Raw genomic sequence first — 27,866 nt, 5'->3', positions numbered from 1 at the left:
TCAGACCTAACTATATGTGGTTTTGACAAAGAATCTGAACAGCAGTCAATGTTAAACTTGTTAGGTTGCTGAAAATGTCTTTTAAAAAAAACGTTTTGTGACGTTCTTAAACAGTCAATGTGGCCAACTTAACACAAACAGATTTAATTCCATCAGTAGAAAGTTTGACAATTGAAAGTTTGTGCTTCATTTACAATGTTCCCTTCTTTCTCCTAATGAAAAGTAAGAGCAACTGGCCTGTGCAGACTGCCTACCAAAGCTAGTCTGAAAGCAACTGCTTGAGAGGTATATTTGGGTGTCAATAAGGAAGGACCAGGTGCCTGTGCATGGTTGCATACTAAAATCATGAACTGTATATGAAGACAATGTTCCTTCTAATTACTTTTCCTGCTGTACAAAAAATTTCAACAGATCTTGGCAGTTAACTGGCAGCCAAATTAACTTGTGCATTCTCCACCAGAGTTGCACTTGCCAACCAATTAGTACTCTCCTGCCTCCCTGTGCTTTGGTATTTCTTGCAAATAGTCCTGATGAGAGCAAGATGAAAGGTTTTGACAAATCATGCTGGATTTCCTCATCCTTTGATACTGGAATGATCAGGTGAATTGGAAAAATAGGGTGAGATTGGCAGTAATGAAATTCCTAATGTTGCGAAGAGAAAGTCTAATTCTCATTTTAAGTCTAGTTCTAACATTGAATAGCAAAATGTGAATCTGAATCATGAGTAGCAGGAAGCTTATTTGCATCCATTTAAATGTATTAGCATTCGATTATTATCTAATCTTACCTGATTTATTTGGTTGATTTATTTATTGTCATGTGTATTTATTACAAATATAGTAAAAAGTTTGTTTAATATTGCCACTGTGGCACCATTTTAAAACAGAAAATTAACAAACCAAACGCAGAATATGGAGACAGAAAAATAAAACAAATAAGTTCATAGAATTCCTAGTGTGTAAGTAGGCCATTTGGCCCATAGAGTTCACATCCAACTCTTCAAACAGCATCCCTGCATTTTCCCATGGCTAATCCACTTAGCCTGAACATCCCTGAACACTATGGGCAATTTAGAGGAAACCCAAGCACTGGATCAGGGGCAAGGATGTAAACAGTTGGTGGAGATGGAGCTGAAAGCGATTACAAAAGTGGAGCAACAAAAAAAATGGATAATTGTGAGCCAGGGAGAAAGAAAAGCTGCTAATGACAACCTTTGGTGGTTGAAAATAGGTTGGTTGTGGTGAAAGCAGCCCATATAATGACAGTGCCTAGAGTATGGGGTGAGGGGAGAAGTGTTCAGACCCTAAAATTATTGAACTCAATATGGAGTCCTGAAGGCTGTGGGATTCACAAGTGAAAAGTAAGATGCTGCAATAATTCTCATCAAGATGGAGAGTGAGGTGGTTGATTCTGAGACTAAGATCCTAGATCTTAATAAGGGAAACTACAGTTCTATGAGACACCAGTTGGCTACAATGGATTGGGAAATGTTACATGTTTAAGAAATGACAATGGATAGTTAATGAGAAAGATTCAAAGAGCGAAAGAGTGAACTACAAACATTGTCTGGCCCAAACCATGGCTTACAGGGGAGGTAGAGATAGTATTAGATACAAAAAAAAAGAGACATACAAATTGGCAAGAAAAAAAAATAGAGCTGAGGATTAGAAAACAGTGAAGAAGGACCAAGAGATTGATTCAGAAGCGGGAAAGAAAAGAGAGTCTGAGATAAGCTTGTGGGGAACAAATGATTGTAAAAGTTTCAATAGGTATGTAAAGAGAAAAAGATTGGTCAGCAATGGGGGAATTTATAATGGGGAACAAAGAAATGGCTCATGAACGAAACTTTCACAGGGGAGGACGTGAATATTGTACCAGAAATGGTAAAGAACACATTCTTAAAGAAAAGGGAGGAACTGAAGCAAATCTGTATTAGTAGGGCATTGTGTTAGAGAAATTAATGGGATTGAAGGCCGATAATCTACATCTCAGAGTACTTAAGAAAATGGCTCTGGGGGCAGCATGGTGGCTCAATGGTTAGCACTGCCGCCTCACAGCACCAGGGACCCGGTTCAATTCCAGCCTCGGGCGACTGTCTGGGTGAAGTTTACACATTCTCTCCGTGTCTGCGTGGGTTTCCTCTGGGTGCTCCGGTTTGCTCCCACAGTCCAAAGATGTGAAGGTTAGGTGAATTGGTAATGCTAAATTGCCTGTAGAGTTAGGTGCATTAGTTAGGGGGAATGGGTCTGAGTGGGTTACTCTTCGGAGGGTCAGTGTGGACTAGTTGGGCCTAAGGGCCTGTTTCCACACTGTAGGGAATCTAATCTTACAAATAGTGAAGGCATTGGTGGTCGTCATCTTCCAAGGTTCTTTAGATTCTGGAACAGTTCTTACAGATTGGATGGCAGCTAATGCAACCTCACTATTTAAAAAGGGAGGTAGAGAGAAAACAGGGAATTACAAATCAGTGAGTCTGATGTTGGTAGTGGAGGAGATGCTCAAGTCCATTATCAGTAAATTATACAGCAGAGCACTTAAAAGACTGTAGTAGAATCAGACACAGCCATCATAGATCTACAGAAGGGAAATCATGCTTGATAAATCTATGGAATTCTTTGAAGATACAACTAGTACAGTTGATCAACGTGGTTTACTTGGACTTTCAGAAGGCTTTTGACAAAGGCCTATTATAAGAGATTAATGTGTAAAGTTAAAGTGCATGGAATTGGGGTAGAGTACTGAGATAGATAGAAAATTGGTTAGCAGATAGGAAACAAAAATGGGCAAGAATAAATTGATCTTTTCCTAATAACATGCAGTGATTAGTGGGGTACCACAGGGATCAGTATTTGTACCACAGCTTTTCACAATATACATAAGTGATTTAAATAAGTTGAAGTAAATGTAATTTCACAAAATATGAAGCTAACACAAAGCTGGGTGGAAGGGTGAACTACGAGGAGGATGCAGATGTTACTGTGTAATTTGAGTGGGGTGAGTGAGTGGGTTGAATGCATGGCAGATGTCCTCATGCACCAATTGCTGAAAATAAGCACACAGATGTACAGCAGGCAGTAAAGGCGGCAAACTGCATGTTGGCTTTCATAGAAAGCACATTCGAGTACAAGAACAAGTGTTTCATGCTGCAATTATATAGAACATTGTTGAGGCCACACCTGGAATATTGGGAGCAGTTTTAGTCTCCTTATCTGGGGAAGGATGTTCTTGCAATAAAGGGAGTGCAACAAAGGTTTACCAAATTGATTACAGGGATGGCAGAATTAATGTACGAAGACAGGTTGAGTCAGTTAGGATTGCATTCACTGGAGTTTAGAGAAATGAGGGGGGATCTCATTGAAACCCTTAAAATTCAAAATGAACGAAATAGATTAGATGCAGGATGGATCTATGGTGGGGAAATCCAGAACCAGGAGTCATTGTTTAAGGATAAAGGGTCAAGGTATTTGAACTGACATAAGAAAAAAAAATCTTCACCCAAAGAGCCTATGAAATTAACTACCACAGAAAGTGGTTGAGGCCAAAACATTACATATCTTCAAGGAAGAGGATGAATGTTTCAGGGGATATGGGGAGGGGAAAGAAGACAGGATAAGGGTTTTAAGCTTGATTATCTGCCATGATCACATTAAATGGCAGAGCAGGTTTGAGGGATAAAATGGCCTATTCCTATTTTCTACGTTTCTATAGTATTGAAGGCTATGGGGAAGTGTACGAAAGTAAGTTGAGTAAGCAGCATATTTTTTGGAAGCACAGACTCGATGGCTTTCTTCTATACTACAGGTTTCTTGATTCTATGGCTAAGGGGGGGGGGGGTGAACATGATGTTTGGCATCATTAAGCTGTAGTCCATAGCTCAAAAAGTAATGTTTGGAGAAAAAATCATATTGCAAAGAAAGCCATGGTAACACATGGAAGTTCAATACTGTTGGGATCAACAAGGAATGTCAAGCAGGAAAGAAACATGTAGTTTCAAGGGGCCACCTTAATTACGAAGCTAAGCCAAGTGCAATCTGAATTGCCATCCATACTCATGCAAATCACAAATATGCAATGGAAATGAAAAATGGCAGCTACCACAACAGAAATGGATGAAGCATTTTCTCCTGTGTGAGCACCTGTCAGGTTCTATGTGATTGATATGAGGCCCTTCGAGGGCAATTTCATTAATCAGGAACTTTTACAGTACACGTCGAAGCCATGTGTGGTCATATTGCCCTGCATGCAAAAAGTGCCTAAACCTGTGGGATACAAATACTGGTCACAAAAAATATTAACTGCTTTTTTATTCATTGCAATTTGAAGACAGTCATCTCTGTGAAGCAAGAGCAATCAAAGGCAACCTTAAAAGTTACACCAGCTTGCTACAATTCACAAAGATAATCCAAGATCTCTCAGAAGCAAAATGCTATGATGCTGGAAATTTGATCAAATATAGAATTCTGGAGAAACTCATCAGGTCTGGCAGCATCTGTGAGGAGAGAAACAGAATTAACATGTTGAGTTTAGTAAGAAGAACTGAAAAAGACTCAAACCAGACTCGAAACATTAACTTGATTTCTCACTCCCCTGTTGCTGTCACACCCTGAAGAGTTCCTCCCGCATTCTCTATATTTATCCATAGGCTTCACAAGGCCATGAATCAGATTTCATCTCACCTTGAACTGTGAATATTCACCATTCTGATGTGAGGGGTAGGGAGATAAGTATCAGGAGTGATTCAGCACTTACAATCTCTTACTGTACTTGCACAACATGACTTGTGCTGCAATTATCAAAATAAGCTCCCTATGTCAAAAACCCATGTGGAGGTATTTCATGGCCCTCCTTGTTCAAGTCCTCCATGTCACACTGTATGGAGGAATATGTTAAACCAACAAGGGTCGGATGTCTTACAAAGATGGCTAGTAGGAGAATAGGATTGCCCTCTATAACCATGGCTGATGTCTCCATTATCCAGAAACATTTGACCAAGACTGAGCAGAGATAAATTATAGCCTATTCTTGGAGCAGACAATAGGTCTGCTGAAGATGAGAGTGCAATGCTTGGATCGGTCTGGAGACTGGGAGATGAAAGCATTGCCTTACAGTTCAGACAATATGTCACACAATCTAAGCATGCTGTGCTGAGCTGTGCATAACTGCAACGGGCAGAGAGGGAATGTAATGGACTTGAGCTAAGAGCACATTTAGCATGACAGAGCAATACAGTGCCAGATAGGACTTAATTAGCAGCCACTTCAGTACATGTGAGCTGGGCACAGTGATTATTTGTTGGCTGTAAATCTGCTGCTGCTCAAAGGTAAGCTGTTCCCAGAAGCCAATCCATCTTTTATTCCTGTGTTTTGTTCTTTACCTTTGCTGTTGCTAAATACATGTGATAGTTTTCAACTGTTTGAAGACTCCAGTATATAAGACCATAAGACATAGGAGTGGAAGTAAGGCCATTCGGCCCATCGAGTCCACTCCGCCATTCAATCATGGCTGATGGGCATTTCAACTCCACTTACCCGCATTCTCCCTGTAGCCCTTAATTCTTTGTGACATCAAGAATTTATCAATTTCTGCCCTGAAGACATTTAGCGTCCAAGCCTCCACTGCACTCTGCGGCAATGAATTCCACAGGCCCACCACTCTCTGGCTGAAGAAATGTCTCCGCATTTCTGTTCTGAATTTACCCCCTCTAATTCTAAGGCTGTGTCCACTGGTCCTAGTCTCGCCTAATGGAAACAATTTCCTAGCGTCCACCCTCTCCAAGCCATGTATTATCTTGTAAGTTTCTATTAGATCTCCCCTTAATCTTCTAACCTCCAATGAATACAATCCCAGGATCCTCAGCCGTTCCTCATATGTTAGACCTACCATTCCAGGGATCATCCGTGTGAATCTCCGCTGGACATGCTCCAGTGCCAGTATGTCCTTCCTGAGGTGTAGGGACCAAAACTGGACACAGTACTCCAAATGTGGCCTAACAAGAGCTTTATAAAGTCTCAGTAGCACAACGGTGCTTTTATATTCCAACCCTCTTGAGATATTTGACAACATTGCATTCGCTTTCTTAATCACGGACTCAACCTGCATGTTTACCTTTAGAGAATCCTCAACTAGCACTCCCAGGTCCCTCTGTACTTTGGCTTTACGAATTTTCTCACCGTTTAGAAAGTAGTCCATGTTTGTATTCTTTTTTCCAAAGTGCAAGACCTCGCATATGTTCCACATTGAACAATGAAATGATGTTATACTGCACTAGGCACTGGGGAAAGAGTAGCATTCCCTTAGGCAGGCTTCTAAGATGGAATAATGTTATTATGTGTAACCTGTATAGCTTGTTTCTTAAATATCAATAAATTTATGAACATGCACTTGTAATAAAATAATAGCTGTGCCAATTATGCATCCTGAGAAGTGTTTCTTTTGGTTCCCACCCCACTGCATACATGTTGAATGGCAACTCCTGGTTGACAGCATTTAATGGAATATGGCTGGGTTTAAAAAATAGTGCCAGCACCAGGAATCCTGGGAGGTGCCAGCAGAGTCAGATATTCCTGCTTCTGGCAAGGGAGAAAAAAAATGTAGAGAGCCACAGAGGTAATTAGGCAAGAAAATAGCATGAGAAAGAAAAGAGAAGAAACCTCCAGGAAAGTTTTGTCAAATTTGACAATTTCTGGTAAAATTCAACCCACTATCTTAACAACATTTAAATATTTTATGAACAAATAACTATTTGATTACTATCTAATGTCTCACTGGTAACTTTGTGGATTATCATTAAGACAGAATTTATATCAGCTAGGAAATAGCCCATGCTTCATAGTGCACAGACTTCCACGTCCAAATTCACACAGAGAAAGTGCCTTCACAGAAGAGCTAATGGAAGTCTACTGATAACTATAATTACATCCCTACATTAAACGTTTTCTGCCGAAAGGATGGATGGTCTCACTGTTGCAGTTTGTGCATTCATTTAAAAAAAAACAAATATTACATCTTACTTTTGTTGCAGAGGGCTGTTGAGACCTGATAATAGGCTCTTCATAAATCTTTCTGTAGGTGGAAGAGGATCCAATGATTCCTGGATTCACAAACTCTATTAGAGAGTAAAACTCTTGAAGATCATTTTGTACTGGAGTACCTAAACAGACAAAGATTTACGATGTACTATTTAAAAGTGACATAACACAAGCAAAACTTTTCTTTGGTAGAGTAAACACAAACATAAATAAATTGTGAAATGTCCTTATTTATCTTTGCACATTAATGACCTAGTTCAGAAAACATGTGATTGAGATAAGCTGTGAAACTGCCATAATGAAGAGTATTCTGTTCTTGGCAATGATTCGGCGGTCACAAATATTGGTTCTGAAGCAGAAAATTTCAGATTGCTAGTGCCTATCAGTACTCTCTTCTCATTGAGTATAAAATGTTTCATTTACATTGGTATTGTTGTGCATGCAATGATGAAAAGCTCAGACAAAATGCTTCTTTTTTCAGCAATTTCAAGTTCTGCTCCACAAAATCACAATTAGTATCAGTATAATTCATAAAAACTATTTATATTTACAAACAACAGTGGTGCTTTGTTTCTAGAGGAAGACAACAAAGGTTGCAAAGTTGTTCCACGTCTTTCGAAGCATACAATTTGCTTCATTTGTATGACGGGTAAATCTCCAAAAGGTAGACCCTTGCTTCTCCTCCAAAGCTATATACAATAGGTACAAGTTTTAATGAACAGAAGTATGTCGCTTTACAGGAAAAAGGTATTGCTCAGATGTTTTATGTTACATTCATAGAATCCCTATATTTGGCCCATCAAGTCCACACCAACCCTCCAATGTGCATCCCTCCCAGACCTACCTCTCTACCTTTTCCCTGTAGCTCTGCATTTCCCATGGCTAACCCACCGAGCCTGCACATCCCTGGACATTATGGGAAATTTAGCAAGGCTAATCCACCTAATCCAAAGTCTTTGGACTGTGGGAGAAAACTCTCCCAGTGCACCCAAAGGAAATCCAAGCAGACACCAGGAGAATGTGCAAACACCATACAGATAGTCGCCCAAAGGTGGATTGGAATCCCTAGCACTGAGAGGCATCAATGCTAACCATTCAGCCACGATGTACGCCTGACTGTGTAATATTTTCCAGATTTTTAATGATTTAGGAACAACTTACCAGTGAGAATCACTCTTCTGTCACAAGAGAGGCTAAGAATTGCTGTGGATGTCTTAATTGAACTATTTTTTAAACGGTGACCTTCATCACAAATTATCAGGTTAAATTCAAAGCCTTGAATTTGTTCTAAGCACCGCAGTAACATCTCATAGCTGATTATGAGGACAGGGTACAGCGGAGAATTGATGAAGTCTTCCACTTTGTGGTCCTTCAAAGTAAATACAAAGTAAACAAGTAAATAAAACATGCAGAGAAATTAGCAAAGAAATTATCATGCAGACAAGTTTTCGTTTTGTAACATGACTGGATGGATTTCTATCAGATCATTGTGCCTTTCTTCAACACCAGACCACGGCTAATCTTCTCTCATTTATGTTCCCATGCAAAGCTACCAATTTTAATGCCAATATATATGAAAATGGAGGGAGTTTGGAATGACATTTATCTCAGACCAGGATTAATTCAAGTGTTAATTCAAGTATAGCATGAAATTCATTACTGATTGCCGACTTCTGTTTCCCTGCCTTGCCCGTGATCATGCTATTTGCTGTCTTGGTCTATTCAGTGATCCACACCCTGAGATTTTCAAACAACTTTAAAATGCTCCCAAATCACCTGCTATCTTTATAGACAGTCCATATTCAAGATTGTTTTTAAAAGCTTTTCTTCAATCTTCTCTCCTCCGCATCCATCAAAAATCTTTCAGCAGCCCCCTTCTGTCCTAATGCACAGACTCTCAATCTGGCACTGAGTGGCTACCAATGGAGAACCTCCCAGAGTGCCACCTGCAAATCCATTGTAATTGCTGATTGGTCTTGGGGAGGCTCAGGAATGTTGTGCAGCTCCCATATAATCCCTGACCTCGTAAGTAGTACTTAGGTCAGCGATAGCTGGTATGAAGGCAGGATTCTTATATGGAGTCCTTCCCACAACTTTGTTAAATTTTTGCCTAAGTTGGGAATCCAATGTGAATATAGGAACACAAGACCTAGGAACAGGAGTAGACCATCTGGCCCTTTGAGCCTGCTCCACTCTTTAATAAGATCAGGGCTGATCTTTTCATAGCCACAGCTCCACTTACCCGCCCTTTCTCCATAACCCTTAATTCCTTTACTATTCAAAAAAGTATCTAACTTAGCTTCAAAACGATTTACTGAGGAAACCTGGGCATGAATTCGATAGATTAACAACCCTCTGGGTGAAGAAGTTTCTTCTCAATTCAGTCCGAAATCTGGTCTCCCTAATTTTGAGGCTATGCCCACTTGTCTAAGCTACACCCACCAGTGAAAACATCCTCTCTACCTCTATCTTATCTATTCCCTTCATAATTTTATATGTTTCTATAAAATCCCCCCCTCATTCTTCTAAATTCCAATCTGGGTAATCCAAGATGGAGGATGGGAAAAATATCCGGCTACACTAGCTGCTCCTTTTTGGAGGTATTTTAGGCATTAGAGGTAATTTCCTTGAATTCCAGGAGCATCAATTACTGTTTTATATGCTGGTGCGTTGCTTTGGAACTTTGAAGAGAAAAAAAAGTTGAAACAACAGCACTTTTAAAAGGGAGAGGAACAGGCAAAGGAAGCACATGGTGAGGTCAGTGTAGGAGACAGAGAGAGAAAGAAACTGTGAACCTGCACAGTTAATGCCTTTGCTGTTTGAATTCACGTATCGCTGGACATCAGACTGCGGCTGGGAAAATGAACAAACAGTGAAATGCATAACTGATCTTGGAGGAGCCTATTTGGGAGAGGTCACAGCACAGAAACAGATAAGTGGATATTTTAAGCATGGCCTTATAGTAAGTCTGCAGTAGTGAGTAGAGTGGGTTCTTTCTTGATTATATGTTTTATTGAGATATGTCTCTTGATTAAACACAAAACTTAAGCCAGAAGTATTAATTTAACCTGGATCAGTTTTTTTGTAGAGGAATAAGATAGTGCTATTTTCTGGGTCTGTAGATTGAAAGAAGCAAAAATGGCCTTTAGTAGAATGATATGCTCTTCTTGTCAGATGTGGGAGTTGAGGGAGACTTTACAGGTTACTGAGGATTACATCTGCAATAAATGCTGTTGGTTGCGAATCCTGTCAGATCGAATGGATCGATTGGAGAGACAGAGGCAATGATGAATTTGCAAGAGCAAGGGGATGTTATGGATGGATGGCAATTATAGGAAGGGAGAAAAGTCGCAGATACAGTCACATAGATAGGTTAACTCCAGGAAAGGTAAGAGAGGTAGGCAGTTAGTGCAGGAGTCTTCTGTGGTTATACCCATTTCAAACAAGTGTATGCTGTTTTGGAAAATGTAGCTGGTTTGGTTAAGAAAAAGACGGAAGCATATCTCAGGTATAGACAGGATAGATCAAGTGAATCCTTAGAAGAGTATAAAGGAAGTAGGAGTATACTTAAGAGGGAAATCAGGAGGGCAAAAAGGGGACATGAGATAGCTTTGACAAATAGAGTTAAGGAGAATCCAAAGGGTTTTTACAAATACATTAAGGACAAAAGGGTAACTAGGGAGAGAATAGGGCCGCTCAAAGATCAGCAAGGCAGCCTTTGTGTGGAGCCGCAGGAGATGGGGGAGATACTAAACAAGAATTTTGCATCAGTATTTACTCTGGAAAAGGACATGGAAGATATAGAATATAGGGAAATAGATGGTGACATCTTGAAAAATGTCCATATTATAAGAGGAGAAAGTGCTGGATGTCTTGAAATGCATAGAAGTGGATAAATCCCCAGGACCTGATCAGGTGTACCCTCGAACTCTGTGGGAAGCGAGGGAAGTGATTGTTGGGCCTCTTACTGAGATATTTGTATCATTAATAATCACAGGTGAGGTGCTGGAAGACTGGAGGTTGGCTAACATGGTGCCACTGTTTAAGAAAGGTGATAAGGACAGTGGTGGGCAAGTTGTTGGATGGAATCCTGAGGGGCAGGACATACATGTATTTGGAAAGGCAAGGACTGATTCGGGATAATCAACATGGCTTTATGTGTGGGGAATCGTGTCTCACAAACTTGATTAAGTTTTCTGAAGAAGTAACAAGGTTCCCCATGGGAGACTGGTTAGCAAGGTTTGACCTCATGGAATACAGGAAGAACTAGCCATTTGGATACAGAACAAGCTCAAAGGTAGAAGACAGAGGGTAGTGGTAGAAGCTTGATTTTCAGACTGGAGGCCTGTGACCAGTGGAGTGCCACAAGGATTGGTGATGGTCCCACTAGGTGATCATAAGAGCTGTAGTTAGTAAGTTTGCAGATGACACCAAAATTGGAGGTATAATGGACAGTGAAGAAGGTTAGTTCAGATTATAATGGGATCTTGATCAGAAGGGCAAATGGGCTGAGTGGCAGATGGAGTTTAATTTCAATAAATGTGAGGTGTTGCATTTTTGGAAAGCAAATCTTAGCAGGACTTATACACTTAATGGTCAGGTCCTAGGGAGTGTTGCTGAACAAAAAGACCTTGGAGTACAGGTTCATAGCTCCTTCAAAGTGGAGTTGCAGGTAGATAGGATAGTGAAGAAGTGTTTTCCTTTATTGGTCAGAGTATTGAGTATAGGAGTTGGGAGGTCATGTTGAAGCTGTACAGGACATTTGTTTGGCCACTATTGGAATATTGCATGCAGTTCTGATGTTGTGAAACTTGAAAGGGTTCAGAAAAGGTTTACAAGGATGTTGCCAGGGTTGGAGGATTTGAGCTATAGGGAGAGGTTGAATCAGCTACGGCTGTTTTCCCTGGAGCGTCGTGGCTGAAGGGTGACCTTATAGAGGTTTATAAAATCATGAGGGGCCTGGATAGGTTAAATAGACAAAGTCTTTTCCCTGGGGTCGGGGAGTCCAGAACCAGAGGGCATAGGTTTAGGATGAGAGGGGAAAGGTATAAAGAGACCTAAGGGGCAACTTTTTCATGCAGAGGGTGGTATATGTATGGAATAAGCTGCCAGAGGAAATGGTGGAGGATAGTATAATTGCAACATTTAAAAGGCATTTGGATAGGTATATGAATAGGAAGGGTTTGGAGGGATATGGGCCAGGTGCTGGCAGGTGGGACTAGATTCGGTTGGGATATCTGGTCAGCATGGACGAGTTGGACCAAAGGATCTGTTTCGGTGCTGTCCATCTCTATGACTATGATATAATCCCAGTCTAATCAGTCTTGCCTTGTAACCCAACCCTCTCAACTTCAGAATTAACCCAGTGAATCTGCTCTGTACCCCTCTAGTGCCAGTATATCCTTTCTCAAGTAAGGACACCAAAACTGCATGCAGTACACCAGGTATGGCCTCACCAGCGCCATATACAGCTACAACATAATCTCCCTCTTTTTAAACTCAATTCCTTTAGCAATGAAGGACAACATTTCGTTTGCCTTCCTAATTATCCGTTTGCACCTGCAGGCCAAATTTCTGTGATTCATGCACAAGGACACCCAGCATGCTGTAATTTTTTTTACCATTCAAATAATGTCGTTTTTATTGTTATTCCTACCAAAATGTATGACTTCACATTTATTAATATTGTACTCCATCTGCCAGACTTTTGCCCACTCACTTAAAGTATCTATGTCCCTCTGCAAAGTTTCACATTCCTCAGTACGCTTTGCCCTACCACTCATCTTAGTGCCAGCCACAAACTTTGACACACTTCACGTGGTCCCCAACTCCAAATCATCTATATAACTTGCGAATAATTGCAGTCCCAACACTGATCCCTGAGGCAAACCATGAGTTAATTTCTGGTTGGCAGTTAATTTGAGTTTCTATAATGCATGAACCAATTCTATTAACCAATCCTCTATCCATGTTAATACATTACCCATAACGCCATGCATCGATATCTTATGTAGCAGCCTTTTGTGCGGCACTTTATCGAATGCCTTTTGGAAATCTAGGTACAGCACATCTACTGCGTCCCTGTTGTCCACTGTGCTTGTAATGTCTTCATAGAATTCGAATAGATTAGTTAAGTATGACCTGACTTTCATGAACCCATGCTGCTTCTGCCCAATGGGACAATCTCTATCGAGATGTTATGAGATACTGTGTTATGAGATAGTACTATAGGCTATCTTTATTAACTCACTCATCACCTCGTTATATTCATTAAAAGCAGGTTCCTGTTCATTCATTCATAGCCCTTTAATAACCCATTATTTACTACAACATGGTTTCATTCATTCATTCATAAAACCAGTTCTGTAGTATCCAAATTTAAAAACAACCCTTTCAAACCCATTACTGCATTTCCACACCTTAAAAGCTATCCCCAACAAGTCTCAATAAAATATCAGAATATTAATCAGCCCTTACCAACCATCTTGTGGACCTGAATAGATTAAGTACCTGTTAAATGCCTTGAAACTGGGCCATTATCCCTTTAAGAAACTAACTGACAAAACAGTGCTTCCATGAAATTGCATGAATTAATGAAACTCATACCAGCAAATAGTAAATAAATCTCATCATACAGCTGCAAAAATCAGTTTAACATCATTTATTATCTTATTACGATTTCTAACTTACTTACAGCATATAGCCCTTGTATTTTTACTAACAGTTACTAATTTAAAAGATAAATGGGCTAACATCTCCTAATTATGCAAGCAGACTGGACAGACATCCCATCCGAAGTAGCAGCCAGAATTTATCATGTTTTCACCCATCTCCTGTCTCCCAGGGCAGATGCCCTTCAACCCTTTCTGTACTATAGATAAAAAATGTAACACTATAGCAATGAGATTTTAATATATGTAAGAGCTGTGTATTATGGCGCTCTTGTAAGAACTGTATTTCGGGATTCTATTGCTGCCTTGACTTTGTGCTGTGATTGCTGAATAAAAAGGCTGTTTTTCGCCACTCACTGATTTCGGTCATTATTTGAACACGAACCCACAACTTAGCATTGTTGGACAGGATCGCTGGGAACATAGTCTAAACTGATGGGTCATTGACAGTTCTTCGAGGATAAGAAACTTCCATCTGAGAGTTGTGATCTAGTCCCTGAACGCGATGCCAAACCTTTCGTGAATTGTCTGTTTTATTTATTTTGAATCCCCTGCCTCTAGACCTCAGATCTGCTAACTTTAGATTAGATTAGATTACATTACAGTGTGGAAACAGGCCCTTCGGCCCAACAAGTCCACACCGACCCGCCGAAGCGAAACCCACCCATACCCCTACCGAACACTACGGGCAATTTAGCATGGCCAATTCACCTGCCCCTGCACATCTTTGGACTGTGGGAGGAAACCGGAGCACCCGGAGGAAACCCACGCAGACACGGGGAGAACGTGCAAACTCCACACAGTCAGTCGCCTGAGGCGGGAATTGAACCCAGGTCTCAGGCGCTGTGAGGCAGCAGTGCTAACATAGTCTATGGTAGGGAATTCCCCATGGCAGAGCTGAAAATGTGTTGCTGGAAAAGCGCAGCAAGTCAGGCAGCATCCAGGGAACAGGAGAATCGACGTTTCGGGCATAAGCCCTTCTTCAAGGGCTTATGCCCGAAACGTCGATTCTCCTGTTCCCTGGATGCTGCCTGACTTGCTGCGCTTTTCCAGCAACACATTTTCAGCTCTGATCTCCAGCATCTGCAGACCTCACTTTCTCCTCAAAGAATTGCCCATGGCAGAAAATTGTCCATGACGTGTGAATTCGGGTGATCATGAGTGACCCTGGGAAACTGCCTACAATCTTCAGAGGTGAGCTAGCCCCTCCTGACATAACTGAGGAAGAAATAGCTGTGGAACTACCTTGAGGTACAGCTCTCGTTAGGGAACACCCTAACCAAGATCGGGCAGGAGTATAATGTGGCCCAAGAACAGCGGACCCTAGGTGACATGAGATGGGTTTGGGGAAAAAACATTTGATAGAAAAATAAAGGCAGGGTTAAATGGTCCCTTACATTAATGGGACAAATTTGCCAAAGAAATGAAGTCATGCCCCGATCAGCCCATGATTGTGAAGTAACTCAACTTAAAGAGCAATGAAAACCAATGCATGACCAGATGCAGAAAGAAAGATCTAAACAGGAAACAGCTCAATTTAAAATTCAGGAGCTTAAAAAAAAGAACAAGAAGGATGAGATAACAATCCTGCCAGTTTCTTCCCCGGTTCTCAAGCACACACAGAATTTGTACCCGATCACCCAAAACATCCAGGAAGGGATTCGGAAAAACTAGTTATTGCCCTTGGAAAACAGAGGGACTCCAGCAGTGAAGGTGATGAGGACCTCATATCCCCAGTACAATTTTTACAAACCTTTAAAATCAGGTAAGATAGAAAAAATGGTCAGGCAGAGATTAGAGGATGGCCCTGAGGTGATTGTTCTGGTACTATGGACTGAAATGCACACTGTGCATGGATTTGCGACCCCTGAGAATATGGACAGGTGGTCTAAAGAAATGCATCACCCAAAGAAAGGGCCAATGAAGACATGGGAAAGCCTAGACCAGTTAGGCGGAATATACATGTTCCATTCTCTGGGACAGAGTACAGATTCTGAATGTTATAGTAACTAAAAGAGAAGGATGCCACCTTCATGAGGCAGTCAAAGATGCTTTTGGAGAGTACAAGCAAGAACTGCAAATTAGCTGGAATGCAATAAAACAATAGTTACAGGGGTATAGTGCACATAAGACTGATTAGACAAAAGTCACAGTTTGCTATCAAAAACCCACAGAAGTTACAGAATATGAGGAAAGGTTTAGGACAATCTGGAAAGAATATGCAGAAGTCTCAAATGTGCAGGATGACAGCAATTTTGTGATTATGGCCCACTGACGTCTGCTTTTGTGGCCGGACTTAAACCTGAGCTCACTAAAATATTAAAGCTCAACAAACCGGACTGAGACCAGAGGGGGACTAATTACTGTGAATTGGTGGACCAGCCCGGCAGCTCGACAGAGATATGGGCGTCAAACTGCAAGCCCTACAGATGAAGCAAATGGGACAGACCCTTAATAACACTGGGAGAACTCAAGACAAATGCCCAAGAAAAAGTTATGTCTGTAAGAAGGAAGGCAACTGGGCCAGGAGGTGCTGGCAAAAAGGAAAGGGGAGAAATTGCCTACTAAGCAATGAGGAAGAGGAGACCCTGGAAGTGGGGAGTAACACCAATCTCCTAGAATGGTTTAAAAAGCTAACCATCCACGAACAGCAGGAGCTGCTAAAGTTGACAAAAAAACTGAAAGAGCCTGCCTGGTACCCCTTTATGCTCCTACTGGCTTTTTGCTAGCAGGGGGGAGGCGGACTACATCTGAACATGAGAGCCAACAACCTGGACATTGAGTGTCTTTTGGACACAGAAACAAATCAACGTGCCTACCTCAGAATTGAAGAGTGTGTTGCTTGAAAAGCACAGCCAATCAGGCAGCATCTGAGGAGTAGGAGAGTCTATGTTTCGAGCATAAGCCCCTCACCAGGAATGAGGGAGTGGCCCAAGGGGGCTGCGAGATAAATGGGGGTTGGAGGGGGGGGGCGGTGTTGGGGTGGTAGGAAGCTGGGCTGCAGTGGGGAGGTAGCTGGGAATGCGATAGGCAGATGACGGTGGGGTGAAGGTGATGTGTTGCACCAACCTCTACACCGCTGAATCCAGGTGCCAACTTGCAGACACCTCCTCGGCCACAACCTCACTTCCCATCAACAAATATCATCTCCGACCATCCACAACCTCATCATCTCAGGGGATCTCCCACCACAGCCTCCAACCTCAGTTCGGCAACCCCACACCGCCCAGTTCTACCTCATACCCAGAATTCACAAACCTGACTGCCCCAGTCAACCCATCATCTCAGCCTGCAACTGCCCCATCAAACTTAACTCTGCATACCTTGACACCATCCTGTCCCCCTTGGTTCAGGATCTCACCACATACATTTGGGACACCACCAACACTCTCCACCTCCTCCATTACTTTTGTTTCTCCGGCCCCCAACGCTTCATCTTCGCATCAAGTCCCTTTACACATCAATTCAACATGATGAAGGCCTCCAAGCCTTCCATTTCTTCCTCTCCTGCTGACCCGAGTACCCTTCAACTGACACATTCATTCGATTGGTTGAACTGATCCTCACTTTCAACAATTTCTCCTTCGAATCCTCCCACTTCCTCCAGACCAAAGGGGGAGCCATGGGCACCCAAATGGGCCCCAGCTTTGCCTGCCTTTTCTTCGGGTACATGGAACAGTCCATCTTCCAGAGCTACAGTGACACCCCTCCCCACCTTTTCCTCCGTCACATTGATAACTGTATCAGTGCCACCTCTTGCTCCCACAAAGGGATTGAACAGTTCATCAACGTCATGAACACATTCCAACCCGACTATCTCAGACACCTCCCTCCCCTTCCTGGACCTTTCCATTTCCATTTATGGCGACTGACACAACACGGACATCTACTTCAAACCCAATGACTCCCACAGCTATCCGGACTATACCTCCTCCCACCTTGCCTCCAGTAAAAATGTTATCCCTTATTCCCAATTCTTCCACCTCCGCAGTATCTGCTCCCAAGAGGACCATATCCACCACAGAACATCCCAGATGTTCCTCCTTCAAAGACTGCAATTTCCCCTCCCATGTAGTTGAAGATGCTCTCCAGCGCATCTCCACTTCCCACATCTCCGCTCTTGAACCTCACCCCTCAAATCACAACAAAGACAGAACCCCCTGCCTCCCTGGTCCGCACCTTCTACCCCACCTACCTCGGATACATCACATCATCCTCTGCTATTTCCACCATCTACAAACATACCACATCACCAGGGATATACTTCCTGCCCCACCCCATTTACGTTCCGGAAAGACAATTCCCTCTGCGACTCCCTTGCTAGGTCCATGCCCCCCACCAACTCACTCTCCACTCACTGCACCTTCCCCTGCCACCACAAGAAGTGCAAATGCTGCACCCACACCTTTCCCCTCACCTCCCTCCAAGACCCCAAAAGATCTTTCCACATCCGACAGAGATTTACCTGTACTTCCACACAGGTCATCTCAGTGTCTTTGGTTCTCGATGTCGTGTCTTCTACATTGGGAAGACAGGACGGCAACTTGCGGAAATTTCAGAGAACATTTCTGGGATACACACTAAACAGCCCCACCACCCTGTGGCTAAACAATTTAACGCCCTCTCGCCAGGGACATGCAAGCCCTTGCCTCCACCACCGTCAAAATCTAGCCACTGCCATAGTCTAGAAGAATGCCTCATCTTCCGCCTTGGGACCCTCCAACCATATCAATATGTATTTCACCAGTTTCCTCATTTCCCCTCCACCCATCTTATCCCAGATCCAACCTTCCAACTCGGCACCACGCTCTTGAACTGTCCTACCTGTCCATCTTCCTTCCCCCATATCCGCTCCACCGTCTTCTCCAACCTATCACCTTCACCCCAACCTTCATCTACCTATCACGTTCTCAGCTACCTTTGCCCCAGCCCCATCCCTGTCCCATTTATCTCTCAGTCCATGGGCCACCCTTCATTCCTGATGAAGAGCTTACGCTCGAAACGTCGACTCCCCTGCTCCTCGGATGCTGCCTGATCGGCTGTGCTTTTCAAGCACTACACTCTTCAACTCTGACCTCCAGCATCTGCAGTCCTCACTTTCTCCTAGTGCCTACCCCAGAGGTATGAAACCAAACTCCTCTAGACGGGACAGTGAGGACAGCTTATGAAGCAGGAGTTAACAGGATTGAAATCAAACTGGCAAACCCATACGCTTTGATTTCAGCCCCCACAAGTTAGTAAACCATATATGAGTTGGACCTGCAGCCCAGCCGCTCCTCAGAATGGATATCCTCACCCAGCTGATTTCGTCTTTACATTTTGATGATGGACAGGTAATGTGGTCCATCAGAACTCTACAAAACGAAGAATTAAAAGTTCACCCCATCTGGGCTAAAAGCAAAGATGACTGCGGAGTACTGAAAAGGAAACCCCTGATGTTTACAAGAACATCTCGACCTTGTACCAAACAGGATATTAACTACAGATAACAGAAAAACCGGACTGTCAAGATATTCAGCACTGTCTTGACATTGGGAAACCTACCCCTGGAGCATCTGCACAGGCAACAGAAATATAGGCTCTAACTGATGCCTGCAGAACAGCAGAGGATCAGTCTGCCAACTTTTACACAGGCTCCCGTTTTGCTGCAGACTGTCATCTTACCGTCTTACTAACCAATGCTTAAAGTTCTACTTCCTCATAGGTATCAGCTGCCTGGAATGACTCTCTGGAGGGAGGTCACAACACTGTACCAGCCGAGTTGGTTCTTGTGAAAAAGACCCACAAGGAACCCTTAGGTTTGAATTGGGAAGGACCATACCAGTGCTGTCAAGGTCCAAGGAAAGGAGGCCTGGATTCATGCCTCCCAAATCAAATGGGCATCCCACAATACAGCGAGATCAAAGACCGACTGACCACCATGATTTTTTTTTATTGTTATTTCAACTGTGGATGTTTTTGTTTTGTAAAGTGTAGTTGCCAAACTGTTAAAAGTCTGTAAGCTAGGATACGGATTGTGTGACTCTTTTCGAGAGGTCTCAGTAGAATCAAAAGGGGCTACTATGAGATACTGTGTTATGAGATATTGTGTTATCAACTCACTCACCACCTCGCTATATTCATAAATACCCGGTTCCTGTTCATTCATTCATAACCCTTTAGTAACCCATTATTTACTATAACCCAGTTTCATTCATTCATAAAACCAGTTCTGTAGTATCCAAATTTAAAAACAACCCTTTCAAACCCATTACTGCATTTCCACACCTTATCAGCATACATAACAAAACCATCCCCATCAAGTCTCCATGAAACATCAGAATATTAATCAGCCCTTATCAACCATCTTGTGACCCTGAATAGATTAAGTACCTGTTAAATACCTTGAAACTGGGCCATTATCCCTTTAAGAAACTAACTGACAAAACAGCACTTACATGAAATTGCATGAATTAATGAAACTCATACCAGCAAATAGGAAATAAATTTCACCATACAGCTGCAGTAATCAGGTTAACATAGTTTATTATCTTATTACGATTTCTAACTTACTTACAGCATATAGCCCTTGTATTTTTACTAACAGTTACTAATTTAAAAGATAAATGGGCTAACATCTCCTAATTATGCAAGCAGACTGGACAGACATCCCATCCGAAGTAGCAGCCAGAATTTATCATGTTTTCACATATCTCTTGTCTCCCAGGGCAGAAGCCCTTCAAACCTTTGTGTACTCCAGATAAAAAATGTAACACTATAGTAATGAGATTTTAATATATGTAAGAATTGTGTATAAAGGGGCTCTTGTATTTCAGGATTCTTTTGCCGCCTCAAATTTGTGTTATGAGTCATTCCAGGCAGCTGATACCTATGAGGAAGTAGAACTTTAAGCATTGGTTAGTAAGACGGTAAGATGACAGTCTGCAGCAAAACGGGAACCTGTGTAAAAGTTGGCAGACTGATCCTCTGCTGTTCTGCAGGCATCAGTTAGAGCCTATATTTCTGTTGCCTGTGCAGATGCTCCAGGGGTAGGTTTCCCAATGTCAAGACAATGCTGAATATCTTGACAGTCCATCCAGTTTTTCACCACTCACCGATTTCGGTCGTTAGTTGAACACGATCCCACAACGTCTTGTTATTTCTTCTTTGATAGTAGATTCAGCCATTCCACGACAGAAGTTAAGCTAACCGGCCTATAATTCCCCATCTTTTTTCTTCCTTTTTTTTTAAACATTTAAATATTTTCACCTAATTCTCCTGTCTGACCACCATGATACCAACTTAGTGTGATCAAATTAAATTTAACACAGTGTTTTGGTTTGTGTTTACTATACTTAAAAAAAAAAATCCCCATGTTAACTTATGATTTTTTTCTACCACTTTTATTTTGCAAACAATGAACAAGTGCATTGTTTTGTAATGTTCTGAAAAGGTTGTTTCTGAAACCTGGGTGACCTGGCTCTATTTATTGCCATCCCTATTTGTCCTGAGAAGGTAGTGGATCCTCTCCTTGAGCCACCACAGGTCTTGTGTTAATTTAATTTGCTTTTGTAGCAGTCATTTCTCACCAGCTTCTGAAGGCATTAGAATGAGATAAATGTTGAACAGCCTGCAGCAATTTGTTGTTTTGGAGAAAATAGTGATGCAAAAGGAAAGTCTTATTGTTGTTATCAGAATCCTTTTGATTGTGTCCATATGGCATTTGGATTCATCACTTACAAACTAATTATTAGTCTTGCTGTAGCTTTTTATTATTCATAATAGTTTTTATGATAGCAAATTTTAATTTCCATCATCTGATTGCTACATCTGAGGCCTTTCATTGAATGAAATGGGTTTTAAAAGAGGTTAAATAGTGACCTAAAATGGCTGCCATGATCACCTGACCACAGATTGAGGCACTTGCAGGACACCCATAAGGAATAAACAAAATAGCCTACAATGAAATTCCATTTATTTAAAGACATCAAATCAGCCTCCTGAATCAGCATCAATAAAATTGTATCGCCTGCTTTAACTTAAAAATGCATAGACCGGATAGCAAACATTTCCCCCAACTGTTTGTCTTGGAAGGACAATTGGACCTGACATCAGAATACATCAATGAACCACATTTCAGCTTTTTGACCAGCACAACAGAAAAAATAGAATGATAGATTCATAATAGCAGAATCTGGAGAGCTTTCACTTTCTCTATCAGATTCCTCATGATCATCTTGAATGATAACTCTCAGTGAACAAATCTTTGAAACAACCATTTACCGTGAACTCAAAGATACTTACCAACTTCACCACTGCTGCAGTTTACAGCAATTAAAAAATTGTGATCTCAGGTTAAAAACATAATACCCTCAAGGACTCAAAGGATGCTCAAACTGTGTATTTGTTATGTTTCCTGTCTGTACCTGACACTGTTCCTTTATAAACTTATAACTTGTCGTGTATATGTTAAATGTTGCATTTCATTATCTTTCTAAGGGTTAATAGGCAGTATTACTTTTAATTTTTTTCCAGGTACACAGGTCTCTAAAGTTATGCACATTTATAACCTCCAGAATGAGATTAGTATGCCAATACTGATTGTTGTGCACAGAAGTCGTACCTTCGAGGGAATGCTGTTACTAGGTAATAAAACTCACCCTTCTTTTGCTCACAGAAATCTTATAATCAGTTCTTTCGTTCTGATCTAGTTGCCTACATTGTAACTGATGTGATAAAGCTGTGTCAAAAAAGAAATAAAAATACCTGTTGGAAAAATTATGAGGTGGTCAAAAAGGGAGCTGAATTACCTGTTTTCACCTGCTTACAACATAGTAACTCCATTACTACACCAAAATAGTAAGAAGCAGTAACAGCGCTGATAACTCACCTGATCAACTGCAAAAACCCTCAGCCTTTCCATTCCAAGCCATTTCTGGAATTCACTGACCCAGTTTTTTACGAGACTCCCTGGTGTGATGACAAGGGTCTTTCTGATTACAGGTTTGTTTCCATAAGGTCCTTGCCGCATCAGAGTCCAAATTAATGTAATGCACTGCAGAGTTTTCCCTAGACCCATTTCATCAGCCAAGATAGCACCAAACCTGCCAGCTGTTCTGGAAACAATAGTTACATAGAGTCTTTTCAAAGTATAATCAGCCACACTGCACCGACTTTTCAGGCAAGTATAGAAATATTGAAAATGAGCGAAATGTATCATGTTTATGTTTATTTGTAAATATCAAACAGGTTTGGGAAGAACAAGTTAGGAACAGAAAATGATATTACCTACTACAAGGGCCTTTCCTTCCTAAAATGTCTAGTACTCAATGGATTATTGTGTGGGATTAGAAAATAAAGTCTGAGGGGTGACCTTAAAGAGGTTTGTAAAATCATGAGGGGCATAGATAGGATAAATAGAAAAAGTATTTTCCCTGGGGTGGGGGAGTCCAGAACGAGAAGGCAGAGGTTTAGGATGAGAGGGGAAAGATATAAAAGGGACCTAAGGGGCAACTTTTTCATGCAGACGGTGGTGCGGGAATGGAATGAGCTACCAGAGGAAATGGTGGAGGTTGGTACAATTGCAACATTTAAAAGGCATCAGGTGGGTATATGAATAGAAAGGGTTGAGGGGGATATGGGCCAAATGCTGGCAAATGGGACTAGATTTCGTTGGAATATCTGGTTGGCATGGACGAGTTGGGCTGAAGGGTCTGTTTCCATGCTATACATCTCTACGACTCTATGACCAGGTCAGAAATAAGGCTTTAGATTTCACAAGTACTTTATGCGAAAAATTGCTTGCAAATTAAAAGTGTTATTGACTGTCAAAGACTTGGAACAACCTAAATTGATCTTATCGACTAGCTTTAGACTCAAATATCCTGTTTGCACCCATTCCACAAAGTAGAAGACAGGCTCACTTACCTCATTCCCATTATGCACTCATATAAGAAAATCACACCATCCCATTGGTGAGGTCGTAGGTGCATAGCAAGGTAAGGATCCACCACTACATCCACTAATGGGAGACCAGCTTTATTAAACAGCCACTGGTGACTAAGGTTTGGTCGTGGCATTACTAACGCATCTGTTGGTAAATAAAGAACTGTACATTTATCTATTACTTGAAAACTTCTGCAAAGTTTTCCATAACTTAAATACAAAAGTGTTGCATATATATGCCTACATTTTTGGTGTACATTCGACTAGAATATGAAAACAGTGAAGCATATAAAACAGCTAAGGATTTGAGGTGAGTTTCTACAGAAATGGTTCCTTTAATTGCAAAGAAGTTACAAATATATTAGATTCTTTTACTGATTCAAGATCTTTAATTTGCTGATTTATGGGAAAGACCATAGCATGAAACTAATTGAACAATTCTCTCAAAGAGACTGAATATTGGATGGAAACTAACTTGGCGATGGGATGGAATCCAGAGAGAAGGTTCAGCAGGGGTTGATGAATGACCAAAATTAGAAGAGACATCAAAGGAGTCAAGAAGGCATAGAAATTATATTCCAGCTAAGCGAAGAGAGTTTGGCAAGGTTGGTTGGTATTATTTTAATGTAAGGAGTCTCATAAAAAAGGCAGATGAGTTGAAGGCAAAACTTAAAACATGGAGGTATGACGTAATTGCAGTCACTAAGACATGGTTGAGAAGGGACAGGATTGACAGCTCAATTATCCAGGCTGTAGGGTCTTCAGGCGAGGCAGGGAAGAAGATAAACAAGGAGGGAGTGGCACAATATTGATCAATTACATCAGTGAGCAGGGATGACATCTTAGAAGGCTCCTCAAATGAAGTCAGATGGGTAGAACATAAGACCAAAGAGGAGCAATCATACTGCTAGCAGTGTACTTTAGGATCCCATCAGTCCACGAGAAATAGAACTGCAGATGCTAAAGCAAATTTCAGAGAAGTGTAAAAGTAATATGGTAGTGACAGTAAAGTTTTCAACTTGCCCACCATTAACTAGGGTGGTCATAGTATGAAAGATTTACAGGGACTGTGATTCTTAAAATGTATCCAGGACAGATTTTCAAGCTAACATGTAGAAGGCTCTGTACACAAGAGAAGGTGTGGTCCTGGACTAAATTATAGGTAAAAAAGCCGGGTAAGTGGTTGAAGTATCATTGGGGGAGCATTTTGCTGACAAGCACAACTAGCAGAGGTGATGGCCTACTGGTATTATCGCTTGAATATTAATCCAGAAACTCAGCAAATATTTTGGGGATTTTGGTTTGAATCACGCCACAGCAGGTGACGGAATTTGAATTTAATTTTCTTAAAAATCTCAAATTAAGAATGTATTGATGACCATGCTATCACTGCCAGTTGTCAGAAAAATCCATCTGGCTCACTAATGTCCTTCACGGAAAGAAACCTTTATTCTCGCCTAGTCTAGCCTCCATGTGACTCGAGACTCACAGCAATGTGGTTGACTTTCAAATGCCCTCTGAAATGGCCTAGCAAGCCACTCAATAGACAATAGGTGCAGGAGTAGGCCATTCTGCCCTTCGAGCCTGCACCACCATTCAATATGATCATGGCTGATCATCCTTAATCAGTATCCTGTTCCTGCCTTATCTCCATAACCCTTGATTCCACTATCCTTGAGAGCTCTATCCAACTCTTTCTTAAATGAATCCAGAGACTGGGCCTCCACTGTCCTCTGGGGCAGAGCATTCCACACAGATACCACTCTCTGGGTGAAGAAGTTTCGTCTCATCTCTGTCCTAAATGGTCTACCTCGAATTTGTAAGCTGTGTCCTCTGGTTCGGCACTCACCCATCAGCGGGTGAGTTTCCTGCCTGCAGAGTGTCCAATCCTTTAATAATCTTATATGTCTCAATCAGATCCCCTCTCAGTCTTCTAAACTCAAGGGTATACAAGCCCAGTCGCTCCAGTCTTTCAGCATAAGGTAGTCCCGCCATTCCAGGAATTGACCTCATGAACCTACGCTGCACTTCCTCAATGCCGCTTTCACTACCTGCTGTACCTGCATGCTTACCTTCATTGACTGGTGTACAAGGACACCCAGATCTCTCTGTACTGCCCCTTTACCTAAATTGATTCCATTTAGGTAGTAATCTGCCTTCCTGTTCTTGCCACCAAAGTGGATAACCATACATTTATCCACATTAAACTGCATCTGCCATGCATCTGACCACTCACCTAACCTGTCCAGGTCACCCTGTAATCTCCTAACATCCTCCTCACATTTCACCCTGCCATCCAGCTTAGTATCATTAGCAAATTTGCTAATGTTATTACTAATACCATCTTCTATATCATTAATATATATTGTAAAAAGCTGCTGTCCCAGTACTGATCCCTGCGGTACCCCACTGATCACTGCCTGCCATTCCAAAATGGAGCCGCTTATCACTACTCTTTGTTTCCTATCAGCCAACCAACTTTCAATCCAAGTTAAAATTCCAGAAGATTAGTCAAGCATGATTTCCCCTTCATAAATCCATGCTGACTCTGACCTATCCTGTTCAAGAGGAGCTTGAGCAGTCTATAAATACTGGCCAGCCAATAACATCCACATCCCATGAGTAAATGAAAACAAAAGTCCATTAGATTCAAGATTGCTATAGGAAAGAACAAGGATGGGCCTGAAATCAAAGTTCTAAACTGGGGGATGGCCAATTTTAATAAGATCAGGCATGTTTTGGCCAAAGTGGACTGGGGGTATATACTTTTAGGTAAATCGGTGGCAGACATTCAAGCAGGCAATAGGTAAAGTACAAAGTCAACATGTTCCAATGTGGACAAAGATGGGATGAACAAATCCTGTGAACCTGTATATCAAAACGTGTACAGGATTGGATAAAAAGAAAAAGTGGGGTTTTTAACAGATACCAGGAGCTCAAAAACCCAAGAAGAGTACAGAATGTGCAAGGGGAAGCTTACAAAGAAAATTAGAAGAGCATAAAGGTGGCATTAAAGAATGATGGCAGGTAAAATAAAGGAAAATCTGAAGTTATTTTATAAATATATTAAGGATAAAAGGATAACCAGAGAAAGACAGAGGCCTATCAAGAACAACAGTGTCAACTGGCGTGAGGTTATGTTAGAACGGTATAAAAGGTTGTTTAGTGTGCGGTTCTGGAATCTGCATTATTGGAGAGATCTGGTTGCACTGGAGAGGGTGAAGGGGAGATTTAACAGGATTTTGCTTGGGCTGGAGAGTTTTGGTTATGAAGAGAAATTGGACAGATTGAGGCTGTTTTCCTCGGAACAGAGGAGACTGAAGAGGAACGTGATTGAGATGTATAAAATTATGAGGGGTAGACAGGAATAAATATTCCCCTTGGTGGAGGGATCAATAACCAAGGGCATAAATTTAAAGGTTAAGGTACGGTACAGCAGGTTTAGAAAGAATGAAATGATTTTCTTTTTCATCCAGAGGGTAGTGTGAAACTTGGACTCATTGCTTTTGAGAGTGATGGGGGCAGAAACCGTCACAACATCTGAGAAGTATTTTGCTGCACACTTGTGAAATACATACAAGTCTATGTGGCAAGTACTGAAAACGGGATGAGAACAGTTAGAGTCACAGAGGTCTTCAGCATAGAAGTCGTCCCTTTGGATTATCCAGTCTCTTCCAGTCAAAACCATCACCTAACTATTCTAGGTTAGTTCAGTGGTTATCTTTGGCGCAAACTCAGCATTTTTGGAAAGCAAATCTTAGCAGGAGTTACACATTTAATGGTAAGGTCCTTGGGAGTGTTACTGAACAAAGAGACTTTGGAGTACAGGTTCATAGTTCCTTGAAAGTAGAGTCGCAGGTAGATAGGATAGTGAAGGAGGCGTTTGGTATGCTTTCTTTTATTGGTCAGAGTATTGAGTACAGGAGTTGGGAGGTCATGTTGCGGCTGTACAGGACATTGGTTAGGTCACTTTTGGAATACTGCGTGCAATTCTGGTCGCCTTCCTATTGGAAAGATGTCGTGAAATTTGAAAGGGTTCAGAAACGATTTACAAGGATGGTGCCAGGGTTGGAGGATTTGAGCTATAGGGAGAGGTTGAATAGGCTAGGGCAGTTTTCCCTGGAGCATCGTGGCTGAGGGGTGACCTTATAGAGGTTTATAAAATCATGAGGGGCATGGATAGGATAAACAGACAAAGTCTTTTCCGTGGGGTGGGCAGTTCAGAATTAGAGGGCATAGGTTC

At 41.6% G+C, this 27,866-nt stretch overlaps 1 protein-coding gene across 3 annotated transcripts in view; it reads right to left on the bottom strand.

Annotated features, from left to right (window-relative positions):
* The window catches only part of rad54b (RAD54 homolog B), a 210,414-nt gene that overhangs the window by 44,079 nt on the left and 138,469 nt on the right, over positions 1-27,866 (bottom strand). For all 3 annotated transcript variants that reach the window (XM_043688055.1, XM_043688057.1, XM_043688056.1), the window contains 4 exons: positions 23,606-23,768; positions 22,569-22,794; positions 8,190-8,397; positions 7,011-7,150 (listed from right to left, as the gene is read on the bottom strand). In XM_043688055.1, coding sequence (XP_043543990.1) covers positions 7,011-7,150; positions 8,190-8,397; positions 22,569-22,794; positions 23,606-23,768 — 737 coding nt within the window. The remainder of the gene's footprint in view (positions 1-7,010; positions 7,151-8,189; positions 8,398-22,568; positions 22,795-23,605; positions 23,769-27,866) is intronic.

This window comes from Chiloscyllium plagiosum, chromosome 4, assembly GCF_004010195.1.
Source record: "Chiloscyllium plagiosum isolate BGI_BamShark_2017 chromosome 4, ASM401019v2, whole genome shotgun sequence".
In the NCBI taxonomy this organism is placed as follows: domain Eukaryota; kingdom Metazoa; phylum Chordata; class Chondrichthyes; order Orectolobiformes; family Hemiscylliidae; genus Chiloscyllium; species Chiloscyllium plagiosum.
Note: the sequence above shows the minus strand (reverse complement) of the source record. Positions and strands in the feature narration are given on the sequence as shown.